This window comes from Chrysemys picta, chromosome 7, assembly GCF_011386835.1.
Source record: "Chrysemys picta bellii isolate R12L10 chromosome 7, ASM1138683v2, whole genome shotgun sequence".
In the NCBI taxonomy this organism is placed as follows: Eukaryota; Metazoa; Chordata; order Testudines; family Emydidae; genus Chrysemys; species Chrysemys picta.
Window position 1 is genome coordinate 110,014,069 of NC_088797.1, and position 13,740 is coordinate 110,027,808.

The following is a 13,740-nucleotide window of genomic DNA, read 5'->3' on the forward strand; positions in this document are numbered from 1 at the left end:
GCACCAGCCAACCAAGCATGTGCTTGGGGCAGCACCTTGTAAGGGGCGGCCAATCTTGGTTTGCTGAGGCAGCGCTCGGGGGGTGTGGGGGGCCCTTTTTGGTTCGGCGGGGTGGCACTTTTTTATTTTTTTTGCTTGGGGTAGCAAAAAAGTTAGAGCCGGCCCTGCTCAGGAAGGTGAAATCTCTCCTTTGAGAAAAGGCTGACATCTGAAGAACATTGTAGACAGAGCTGCTGCAGAGGACTGTGACGGTGGCAATACTAATAAATCACACAGAGATGTTAACAAGGAAGAGGCACACAAGACTGTATGGATCACAGGACAGGAGCGGAGCCTGCCCTGCTACAGGTACTTAGATGAATCCCATTAGGGCAATACATGAGCAGCTCACAATCTTCAGTGTATTTATACCCACCCTGTGAAGTAGGGAAGTACTATTATCCTCCTTTCTTTAGCCCTGGGGTTCTCAAACCTTTTCATCATGAAGACTGTATCTACTGAACCACTTCCTTTCCCATTTGCTATGATGCAGAACCACCTCCCTCCCCATCTATCAATACATAACTTCCTTGGCAACTAAAGTAATTGCTCACATGAAAAAGTCCTGATATTAGCTAGAAACAAGGAAAATAGCCAGCACCATATGACTAGCCAGATCTACATCGACTGCCAACAAAAGCTGTGTAGAGCAGTGTGAGAATCACTGACTGGGCCTCAGTCTTTTCCCATTCTATTTCTATTAATCTTACCTACTCCACACAGATTATGTGGTCTCTTCTCCCACCAGTACCAATAACACACAGTCCATCTCATACCAAATTTTCTCAGAACACTTTCCCCAGCACTATGAACTGCTCTTCATGATAAGGGAAGTTCAAACCAGTTAATTCAGGAGTGGGGTAAGAAATTTCAAACACTGCATCAGCGAAACCTTTGGAGTTCATGGAGTCATCAGAAATGTTTTAAAATATACTAATTGGCCAGATATTAAGGACCATATTCCATTCAGTCCTTTTTAACACTAAAAATACACTAGCTGTAGGATATAGTGATTACATACTGACATGTATTGGTCTTTCTCCAATAAAATATACATATGGCTCATCAGCGTCAATGGAAGTAAAGGCAGGAACATGCGCTTGGACCCACATCAAGAATTGCAAATACATGGGACATCTAGAATCCACCTACACAGTATATGTTTTCAGGCCAACTTCTCTACAGAAAAGTAACTTTAAAAAAATAATGAGTCAGAATCTCCCCACCGCAAAGCTGCTGCATCTCCCCAGTTGATGATTCTTTTGGTGTGGGTTTAGTCCCCAGCTGCTGAACAGAGCTGGTATAACCAACTGCTATGCTACTGTCCTTGCAACCCCTACCTTTGGTGACATTGAGAGGGTGGCAGTGGGCACAGCCAGAGCACCACTATGCTCCAGTGATCCTTGACCCAGGGATGGCTCTTTAGGGACCATCGTCTGCTGGCATAGGGTGAGCCTCAGGATCAGGGAGTTGCAATTGGCTGCTTTGCAGTCCCAGCTGTTCCCCACTGCAATCTTGACATTTAGTTTCTGTTTTAGAAAAACAGAAAAATTTGGAGAGAGAAAATGTCTGAATCAAACATCAGTGACCCATCCCATTCAAATAGCTGACTTCTTAAACCCCGATTCTCCACCATTTTTTATACTGGATAAAAGCAGAAATATCTCATTTCCTTATCAAAGCCTGTTTAAATGTACTTACTGATTTTACCATCCCTGTTTTGGAAACAAAAGCACAAATTGATGTTTGGCAAAGTTTCTTTATGACAGATCATATTGTTCATATCACAAAGCATTAGTTCAGAACTCAGATGCATAAACATTTTATTTGCAAGCACACCAGTAGAAATATTGCTTTGTAAACACTTCCATTTCTGATTGTAAATTGCTAAGTTTACATATGAAATTCATTTAGACTGGAAATCATCCCATTTTACAAATTAGCACAATCTATTACATTTGTCTCAAAGAGAAATTAAATCTTAAAGAGCAACATTCAAGATAATCTGAAACAGGGTGTTTTAGCAATTCCATATGTAATTGGATGTATGTTTTCTGTATTTCTTTTCCAGGCATGGCTGATTACTAAATAAAAATACTTTCTTCTATATAACCACCTTGGATCATTTGGTGTTGCCACATGTAGATTTTACCCCCATCTCTTCACCACAATTTCCATGTCAGAATATTTGAGTGTTAGATACATTGGTTTTGAAAGGAAGTGAAAGGAGGATTATGAAGGAGAAAAATTGCACTAACACCCAAATATCTTGATGATCAGCAGTGACTGAAATGTGCCAGGTATGCATAAAAGATATACTAGGTATGCATAAAACATAAAAACCAAAATCAGATTGCCCTTTTTATGAATAAAGTTGTCAAATCAAAGTACTATCCATCTTAGGTACTTCTATATCTCCCTTCATGGTAATATCTGAGCACCTCACGATCTTATTTGTAGCTATCCTTACAACACCCCTGTGTGATAGGGAAGTGCTGTTATCCCCATTTTACAGATGGGGAACTAAGGCCCAGAGAGATTAAGTGACTGACCCGGGATCACACAAGTTGTTTATGGTTAAACAGTAACTCACACCCCAGGTTAGTGCTCTAACCTCTGGACCATTTTTCCTGCATACACATTCATTATATTACAAGAGTTGCTCTGTTGAATCTCACTGCAGAATACCATCAAAACTAGATAGACCAAAAATACTATCTAGATTAGAGATCTAATTAGAGATCCTGAGGTGCAAAGTCTGGCTCTAGATTGAGAGGAGGGAGCTGGTAGGTCAAATACTGGGCTTGGGTTCAGTCCATTACTGAAAATGGCAGCTGGTTACAGAATTGGGATCTGGATTCAAACTTTTCCTAGCTTTCCATGTTATTTGGATGTGCGGTTTTAAGCTCAGGCCCATCTCTAGTCTGAATTTACCAGAATTCAGAGCGTAGCCTCATTACAGTGTTTGCCATACTTTCTCTTTGAAGCGCAAATGGTCACATAAAAGTTATTGAGTGCAAAGGCTAGAAACAGAATAATTATGTAAATGCCCTGAGATATCATTGTCTGCCAGATGCTGGTGTCTTTAGCGTCTCACATTATCTCGTATGGAATCGGTCTCTTCAGTTTACTTTTCAAAAGAAAGCCAACAAGAGTGAAAATAACAGCTGCAAGCACCACAGCCATAACAATAAATGGAGCCTGGGAATGACCAGCAGTAGTGGTAAGTGAACCACGGGAATCCACATTTTCCTGATGTTCAGAATAGTCCAGCTCTGTGAGTTAAGAAAGAGAGTTTATTACATTTTGTTCTCTGTTCTAGTTATTGCCAAAGATACCAGGACAAAGAGAACTTGAATTTAAAAAGTTACATTCTAGATCAGGTCAAGAAATAAATCAATTTCACTCTATTTTATACAAGACATTCTAGACACATCAATCCATCTTTATATTAGTAAAGACTATTTCATGAACTGAACCCCCAGCAGGGATGTTTTAGGTTCAATATTAAGAAAACATCATAACTAGCACAAGAGCTAGGGAATGGAATCAGTTTTCAAGGAAGGTTGAGGTTTCTCTTTACTGCAGATATTCAAGGTGAGACATGACAACCACAGTTCTTGAACAGTTTGCAGATAATGAAATCAATGAAGCGATAAGAAGAAGATGGACTGCATCTCATCTTTCTTCCTGAAGAATTGATTCAATTAGCATTTTTGGGATGTGCAGATTAAAATGATGGATTTGAAATGTGCTAAATAAGGAACTAATGTAGATCCTATTAGTCAATAAACAAGTCCCTCGTGTTTTTAATGGAGCTGATGATAACCCAGTAAAAGCATGCTGCAGTGCTAGAAATCAGAAGTAAACTGACATGCAAAGATTTTATGCAATGAAATGAAAAGTGATTTACAGAACCTTATACTAAATACAAGAGAAGGTTATTTGCATTTACCAGCATTCCTGTTCTCAGTGCCTTCTTTCCAAAGCTCAATTGGCCCAACAACAACATCCACTTTTTCTTGGTAAGAGCTTGTATCTCGCTTGGACCTGGGTATGCAGCCCTGGTAGCATCGGGAAGAATAATCATATACCCGGCACACCACCATTTTAAACTTCAGGTATACTGATGAATATTGGTTAACAAACTTGAAGGCATTAAATTTGAAGCGTATGGTGGAGCTGTAGGGTGAATAGTATGTACCGTAGGTAAGATCTCTAGCACATCTAAAATAAACAAACAAATAAATACAATTAATCTTCATGTGTATGCACAAAAATAAATCACTGACATCAAGCATTTCCTATATGCAAAGATTTAAAAACATTAACACCGCATTAACAACGGAAAGGGACAAAAATATGTATTTGTAGTAAGAAAAGAAAATGAAAGAGGTTAAAATAGTGGCAGTGACTTGCAGAGGAGTCACCTAAAGGTGTCATGGCAATTAATCTATGGAAAGGGCCCAGAGCTGCTTATTTAGATCTCCAGGTTGTCATGCATATGAGCCCGATAGAGCAGCTGATGCAAAGGGTGTTAAATGTTACTGTTAAGGGGGAAGAGATAGTTCAGTGGTTTGAGCATTAGCCTGCTAAACCCAGGGTTGTGAGTTCAATCCTTGAGAGGGCCACTTAGGGATCAGGGGCAAAAATTAGTACTTGGTCCTGCTAATGAAGGCAAGGAGCTGGACTCAATGACCTTTCAGGGTCCCTTCCAGTTCTATGAGATAGGTATATATCCATATATTTTATTATTATAAAGGGGAAATGTAACCACGATTTAAGCTCTTAAGTGAGGCTGGCCAGAAAACAGCAATTCCATTTCACACACAATTTTGAAATTTGTTTTTGTTCCAATGCAGAAGGAAAATGAGAAACCAAATGTGAGAGAGAGCCAACCCAGACTAGCCAAGGCTGTTACCCAGGAGATGGGAGGGTCAAGTCCCTGCTCTGCAGAGTCCCCCCAGCAGAGCAGGGACTTGACCCTTTGTCTCCTACAGCCCAGGCAAGCACCCTAACCAGCTGGGGCCTAGGTCTCTCTCTTAGTCTCACCTGAGAAACCCTTCTCAATGTCATTTCTGTCAGAACTGATACATCTCCATGAAACTCTTCAGCTTCGATGAACAGCTGAGGGGGGAGGGGTTGTTTGTTTGTTTAAACAGGAAAAATTGTAGTCACAATTTTTTCTACCAGCTCTACTCTGAAGGGCAGGCTCTGTCTCTTTACTAAATGGCTATACAGCTCCTTTCACAATGGGGCCCTGATGTCTGATTGGGTTCTAGGTGCTACTAGATATGAACAATAATGATGATAAATTCCTTCTTCCGTTCTGTGCCATATTATCCAACTCACTCCCACTCCTCTGATTTCTGCTTTGGATGCAAGAAGCAAGAAAGTGAACGTTTCCAATGAACCCAATCTCTAGTAAGTCAGCTGCACAAGTGCTTCATAGAACAAAATTCTAGTAAGCTTCACTTTCCTGTCAGCATTGACTCATGCCAAAGTTCCATGCCAGTGCATTCTGATTCAATTTAACCACCATGAAAAGGAACTCAATTTATCTGTTAACACACTGCTGTTATCTCAAAATAAGGTGCAGAGTTGTCATATGGTCAACGCATTGCATACAAATATTAATGATCTCACTCACATAATAAAGATCTCAAGGTATTGAACTACTTTTATAATAATCTCTGTTTATACTGTACAATATGTTTTTCTGTTATATTCATGCCAATATTTGTGTCACCTATAGAAAGTTAACACATGGTTGAAATTAGGTATGGTAAATTTATTTCCTGTTGGGTTTTAATTTAAATAAATATTATTAGATTTAAAGTATTTGACTTTCTCTGTATTGAATGATTTTATCATATCATTTCTTAAAAGGGCTGGTCTGAATATTTAATTTTTATATTATAAAATAGATAAGGAGTTTTTAAACTATCATGCAGGTGGCTTCCTTAAAACTTAACTCTTGTATATCCTGCTACTCTTCTACTACCTGGATGAATTATTTTGAAATTTAATTATTTATTCCCCATTATTTATATACCATTAGAATTTCACCAGTAAGTGAATGAATCAGACATTTATTGACAATGGGACCTGCTCCTGAAAAATTTGCCCTTTCATACCCAGAAAGATGTAGAATCTAGTGATAATGGAGAAGTCTACTGAAATGCTGGCAGGTAAAGCATAGGAAATACCATAATGGATGAGACCAGTGCCTTTTTTTCTTGCCAGATCTAAGAATCTCATTTGTTTTGTATAATTCGTTTATCTAACTTTTCCACAAGAAATGGTTTAAGCCAAGCCACATGAACAATTCTAGGCCATTTGAGTGACATATAGGAAAGCAGGAATATCAAACATTAAACTTCTGTCATTTGAATCAAGGACTGAATTAGTCATTTGAAAGAACATTTCCAGTATAGTACAAAAAACAAGAACAGAACAAGAATGAATAATTAAAAAAAAGAATCAGAATATTTTGAAAATACACAGTTGAATTCTATAGACAAACTATTTGGGGCTGAATTCAAACTTGATGTAGGCAGGTGAAAATTCATTGACCTCAATGGAGTTTGGGATAAAATCTGCTTACATCACAAGCAGTTACTATGTAACATGCTTGAGTGGACTCTTGCATGACTGCATGGTCTAAACATCATTTCTATTGTTATTTCTCATTTCATAGCAGGATTGGCCAAAAAAGTTTTTTTAAAAAGTTTAGTAGCATAGGGAACTGAAATCAATTCAAATTGTCCCTATTCAAATTAGTCCATAAACAAAACAGATACAGAAGAGCATATACAGATCCATTGTTTATCATTGCTCAGAAAGTCCTTACCCATTCCTGATAATATCATAGGTCGTGGATGTAACACTACTGGGATCAGGTGATGCCACACATGTGTCCAAAAACAACGCCAGATTTGGGTCAGAGCTGTGAATTGAAGCTTGAAGGAATAAATTCTGGTTCAATCTCACGTAGTATGGAGAGTCATACACTGGCTGTGAGAAGGATGGTGATTGGTAGAATGAAATGTTCACGTCATATCTGCTGTACTGCGTTTCATTGACCTCAATAACATCTTCAGCCACATCCTGAGCAACATACATGATTTCTTTCCATGTGTTTTGGAGCATTTTGCAGTTGACATGCAAGTGAAGATCTTTTTCCCTTTTGATTATGTAACCAGAAGAGGTTGCTTTGATCAAGTTGGAATACATGATAGTATTGCTGTTTCCCTGTTTGACACAGTAAGTACAGAATTATCTAATGTAGTCACATTTTTGCCACACTTACCATTATGTCACTAAACTGTTGATGAACCCATAGAATAACACGCATTTTAAAAGCATTGCTTCCATTAGAAGTATTTTGAAAAGAAATGAGACTTTGGTCATTTCTAGTCACAACACATTTTAAACAAAATTGTTGGCTGTATGATACAGTGATTACACTGAGATGTGAAAAAATATTTTCACTGAACCCAAATACAGCCAAGTTAGTTAACATTAATACAAAAGTTGAACATGAACATGAAATGCACAAAGGTCCTGATTCAGTAAGGTACTTAAATGTGTTTAACTTAAAGCACATGAGTAGTCCTATTGAAATGAATGCTTTAAATTAGATATGTGTAAGTACGTTGCTGAACAGGGGCCTGTGCAAATAGCAAGTATTTTGATTATTCACAAACATCAGCTCATGCTCGAAAAAAGTCTGTGAACATGGGTTGAGGTTGTTCGCGTATCCTCCCTGTCCCATAATATTGTAGCTTGACCTTATGGGGAATAGTGAGGAGTTTCTTCAGGCAGAGGAAGAATAGATGGTAGTGTTCAGTGAATCTGAACCTGCAGTCGTTGGTTCACTTGTAACTCCTGTTAACCACAGCAGGTTTCTGTTCATGACCCATTTCAAAATAAATTCTGCAGTTTGCACAGACCTACTTACACAGGTGCTAAATATTCAACTTCATACCTCTCGTCTTGTGCCACAGCCATTATATGGGATGTTGAATATAATATCGTTTGTTGTAATCTTTGGTTTACAATAAGGGTCATTCAAGCTGACATTCTCTGCAATGTAGCCTTGTGAGAGGAGATAGGCTCTCTTAACAACTGCATGCATGTATTCTGGCAAGCACAGAAGAACTGGTGGGGGGATAAAACATATATTATTAGTGCGTTCAGGCATACAGTAGTAATTAAATGTTCAACCAATACATATGCTGCTATCTACTCTGCATGTATATTGGGAGAGGGGAGGGTGTTCATAAGACAAATCACATGATTTCACTTCTCTTATGTCTTAATCATCAAATTATGCACCAGGGGGGCTATGGTTTAGGCTGTGGATAACTATCACTAAGAAAATCTGCAAATTATTCTCTCCTTGTGATCAGAGAGAGTCTCCCATTAGTGTTAAGGATCATATGAATCACAGTTACCATAGTAGAGCAAATTCTGGAGTCAAGAGAAAATCCACTTGAAGTTGCTTGGAATTTTCCTTGAGTAAAATTAGGGACAATACTACCAGGGCCTTTATTAAGGACATGAACTAAAGACTTTCAGTATTTCTGGGAGAGAATGATCTAAACACAAGGGGAGGTGAAAAACAGTAAAGTAAAAAGCAACAGAGGGTCCTGTGGCACCTTTAAGACTAACAGAAGTATTGAGAGCATAAGCTTTCGTGGATAAGAACCTCACTTCTTCAGATGCAAGTAATGGAAATCTCCAGAGGCAGGTATAAATCAGTATGGAGATAACAAGGTTAGTTCAATCAGGGAGGGTGAGGTGCTCTGCTAGCAGTTGAGGTGTGAACACCAAGGGAGGAGAAACTGCTTCTGTAGTTGGATAGCCATTCACAGTCTTTGTTTAATCCTGATCTGATGGTGTCAAATTTGCAAATGAACTGGAGCTCAGCAGTTTCTCTTTGGAGTCTGGTCCTGAAGTTTTTTTGCTGTAAGATGGCTACCTTTACATCTGCTATTGTGTGGCCAGGGAGGCTGAAGTGTTCTTTTACAGGTTTTTGTATATTGCCATTCCTGATATCTGACTTGTGTCCATTTATCCTCTTGCGTAGTGACTGTCCAGTTTGGCCAATGTACATAGCAGAGGGGCATTGCTGGCATATATAACATTGGTGGACGTGCAGGTGAATGAGCCGGTGATATTGTAGCTGATCTGGTTAGGTCCTGTGATGGTGTTGCTGATGTAGATATGTGGGCAGAGTTGGCATCAAGGTTTGTTGCATGGGTTGGTTCCTGAGTTAGAGTTGTTATGGTGCGGTGCGTGGTTGCTGGTGAGAATATGCATAAGGTTGGCAGGTTGTCTGTGGGCGAGGACTGGCCTGCCTCCCAAGGTCTGTGAAAGTGAGGGATCATTGTCCAGGATGGGTTGTAGATCACTGATGATGCTTTGGAGAGGTTTAAACTGAGGACTGTAGGTGATGGCCAGTGGAGTTCTGTTGGTTTCTTTTTTGGGCCTGTCTTGTAGCAGGAGGCTTCTGGGTACACGTCTGGCTCTGTTGATTTGTTTCTTTATTTCCTTGTGTGGGTATCGTAGTTTTGAGAATGCTTGGTGAAGATCTTGTACGTGTTGGTCTCTGTCTGAGGGGTTGGAGCAGATGCGATTGTACCTCAGTGCTTGGCTGTAGACGACCGATCCTGTGGTGTGACCGGGGTGGAAGCTGGAGGCATGAAGGTAGGCATAGCGGTCGGTGGGTTTTCGGTATAGGGTGGTGTTAATGTGGCCATCGCTTATTTGTACGGTGGTGTCTAGGAAGTGGACCTCCCATGTAGATTGGTCCAGGCTGAGGTTGATGGTGGGATGGAAGCTGTTGAAATCATGGTGGAGTTCTTCCAGGGTCTCCTTCCCATGGGTCCAGATGATAAAGATGTCATCAATATAGCGTAGGTAGAGAAGGGGCATGAGTGGACGAGAGCTGAGGAAGCGTTGTTCCAGGTCAGCCATAAAAATGTTGGCATATTGTGGGGCCATGCAGGTGCCCATAGCGGTGCCACTGGTCTGGAGGTATATATTGTCACCAAATTTGAAATAATTGTGCATGAGGATAAAGTCACAGAGCTCAGCAATAAGTTGTGCTGTGTCATCATCAGGGATACTGTTCCTGACAGCTTGTATTCCATCTGTGTGTGGGATGTTTGTGTAGAGAGCCTCTACATCCATGGTGGCTAGGATGGTGTTTTCTGGGAGGTCACCAATGCATTGTAGTTTTCTCAGGAAATCTGTGGTGTCACGGAGATAGCTGGGAGTGCTGGTGGCGTAGGGTCTGAGTAGGGAGCCCACATATCCAGACAGTCCTTCAGTCAGATTGCCAATGCCCGAGATGATGGGGCATCCAGGATTTCCAGGTTTGTGGATCTTAGGTAGTAGATAGAATAACCCCAGTCGGGGCTCTAAGGGTATGTTGATTTGTTCCTGTGTTAGTGTAGGGAGTGTCCTTAGTAGATGGTGCAGTTTCTTAGTGTATTCCTCAGTGGGATCTGAGAAAAGTGGCCTGTAGAATTTGGTATTGGAGAGTTGTCTGGCAGCCTCCTTCTGGTAGTCAGACCTGTTCATGATGACAACAGCACCTCCTTTATCAGCCTCTTTGATGATATTGTCAGGGTGGTTTCTGAGGCTGTGGATGGCATTGCGTTCTGCACGACTTAGGTTATGAGGCAAGCGATGTTGTTTTTCCACAATTTCTGCCTGTGCACGTCGGCGGAAGCATTCTAGGTATAGGTCCAGGCTGTCATTTCGACCCTCAGGAGGAGTCCATGTGGAGTTCTTCTTCCTGTGTTGTTGGTGGGAGGGTATCTGTGTATCAGTGCGCTGTTCAGTGTTATCTTGAAAGTATTCTTTGAGTCGGAGGCGGCGAAAGTAGGCTTCCAGATCACCGCAGAACTGTATCATGTTCGTGGGGGCGCTGGGGCAAAAAGAGAGTCCCCGAGATAGGACAGACTCTTCTGCTGGGTTGAGTGTGTAGCTGGATAAATTGACGATATTGCTGGGTGAGTTAGGGGTACCCCTGTTGTGGCCCCATGTGGCAGGTAGGATTTTAGACAGCTTACGGTCCTTTTTCCTTTGTAGAGAGGTGAAGTGTGTAATGTAGATCTCCTGTCTTATTTTAGTAAAGTCCATTTGTGTGGAGAGTTGGTTATTTATGAAAGTCTCCAGGTTGGAGAGCTCTTTCTTGATGTTTTTCTGTTTGCTATATAGGATGCTGATCAGGTGGTTCCTCAGTTTCTTTGATAGTGTATGACATAATCTCTCACTGTGGTCTGTGCAGTATGTAGATAGCAATGGATTTTTCACCTTCAGTCCATTTGGTATGATGTCCATCCGTTTGCATTTGGAAAGAAAGATGATATCTGTCTGTATATGTGCAAGTTTCTTCATGAGGTTGATAGATTTCCATTCCATACGGCTAAATGCAGTGCCTTGCATGGTGTCAAGTATCAGAGGAGTCCATGTGGAGTTCTTAAGTAAAGTGAAGTGAAATTAGTATGTTGGTCGACAGCAATTTTGCAATCACGAATTATCCTGATCAGCCAATGGAACTAACCAGTTCTGTGCTTTTCAATATGAGTAAGGGTTGCAGAATCAGGGGCTTGCATGTATGACCTTACATAAGCCTTATGGGGTTTGGAGATACATGTTCAGAGGCCGATTCACATCAATGAGCATCAAAGTGATAGTCCTTCATTGGGGACTCAATCCTGTATAGTCTTTTCTTGGGCAAAAGGTACACTCAAAAGAATAGGAGTTTTCCCTGAATGAGGACTTAGGGATCAGGCTTTGAATGTTTGTGAAAGTTGTTCAAGTTCACTTGTGGGCACCTCTGTAGCTGAAGATGTGGACAAATTGCAGGGGACTCATAAAAGAGCATCAAAAACTGGGAAAGGAAGTGCAGGGAATGATTCTAAATATAAATAACTCTAAGGCTACATCTACACTACGGGGGGGGTCGATTTAAGATATGCAAATTCAGCTACGTGAATAGCGTAGCTGAATTCGACGTATCGCAGCCGACTTACCCCGCTGTAGGGACGGCGGCAAAATCGACCTCTGTGGCTTCCCGTCGACGGCGCTTACTCCCACCTCCGCTGGTGGAGTAAGAGCGTCGATTCAGGGATCAATCCCCGAGAGGTCGATTTCTACCTGCCGATTCAGACAGGTAGTGTAGACCCAGCCTAATACTAAACATGTATCAGTAAAATGCTAAACAGGCATTGAGCTCAGATAAATAACAACTAATGAGTTGAGCGAAGGACATGAAATTGACTCATGCTGTATGAATTGGATTGATTGCGATGAGAGTTTTGCCTGCATCAGGACTAGGATCAGACGAAAAGAGAATGAGCAGTTAGGTAGTACAAGGGGCCATAAGTATGAGTAATGAGATGAGATGGTGAAAAAGTAAATTTAGGCTGAATATCAGAGAAAATGTCCAAAAATAATTTGATAACAACAAAGAGTTTTATATTTAAACAAAATCAAACTATTGTCTGAAAGTAATAGGTCAGTAATCACACAGTGTGAAAGATGACAGTGAGTGGTACTACACTGAGGTGGTTGAACATTAATCTATGGTTATTTATCAATAAAATCAATAAATAGTCTTGTCTGCTGAAAAGCAAAGTTCTGTATTAAACATGAACTTACTAGTATTCTGATCCGCTGGAATGATGTAATAGTCAGCACGAAACCCTCTGTTTGTTATACTCGAGTCACTGTGAAATCGAACTGTCATCAAGTTTGAGGACGATGTATATGTGAGATAGGAACCATAACAAATTTTCCCCAGTAAAGGAGAGGTATAGAGTGGCCCATCATATATCTCAATATAATCATGCTGGCATCTACCACCTTCTGTTCTGGAGAATAAACATTAACATTTTGTAAACTATTTTGTAAACTTCTATTTAAGTATTCATCACAAAGCAGCACATGAATCTCAGATTAAGCCCTTCAGACTGCAAGGTGTTCATGGCAGAGATTGTCTTCATTTTGTATCTTGTATGGTACCAACCACTTTGTTAGGATTCAACAAGTAACAACAAATAATACTCCATTCATGCCATTTTTCATTTTAGGTTGACCGGTCACTTAGAATTGTTAAACCCTGTTGAGAAATGTCCTTCAAATGGAGAGGGTACAAGTTTGAAAAGTCCATGACTTTGAACCCATGAGTTGCCCAGAAAATTAGTACTTTACTTACGAGATATCTCTAAATGAAAGTGTTATACGGTAATTGCTCACTGCTTCTATTTCCCACACACAATCTGCATTGTTTGGATAATTCCCAGGATAGAACGGGCTTTGAAATGTCCCAGATGAATATTGAAGGACACCACCACAAGCATATTTTGCTGCAAAATAAAATGTAAGAAAAAAATACATATGAGTCATTTATATATATTTTTGTATATATTTGCATATGATTTATCAGTCAGAGCCAAAAGCTACTGAAGTTAAAGGAAAGCCTCCCATAACTTCAATGGTCTTTATAAAAGGTGCTCTATGATCAGCATCTGATCCCAAGAGCTGTTGATCCCACTCACAGTCTCATTTAATGCTCAGGACCTCTCACGATTAAGCACTAAATGTATATAGCTGAAGACAGAAAATATGGACCAAAGAAAATGTTCAGGGGAGAAAGATTATGCTTTTTTCTCTCCAATA

The 13,740-nt window shown here is 40.2% G+C and overlaps 1 protein-coding gene across 1 annotated transcript in view; it reads right to left on the minus strand.

The window, feature by feature from the left end:
* DMBT1 (deleted in malignant brain tumors 1) overlaps positions 1 to 13,740 on the minus strand; it is a 162,638-nt gene that overhangs the window by 113,926 nt on the left and 34,972 nt on the right. The window contains 7 exon segments of the mRNA XM_065553629.1: positions 1,380 to 1,568; positions 3,136 to 3,314; positions 3,995 to 4,266; positions 6,893 to 7,293; positions 8,030 to 8,202; positions 12,721 to 12,932; positions 13,277 to 13,427. Coding sequence (XP_065409701.1) covers positions 1,380 to 1,568; positions 3,136 to 3,314; positions 3,995 to 4,266; positions 6,893 to 7,293; positions 8,030 to 8,202; positions 12,721 to 12,932; positions 13,277 to 13,427 — 1,577 coding nt within the window.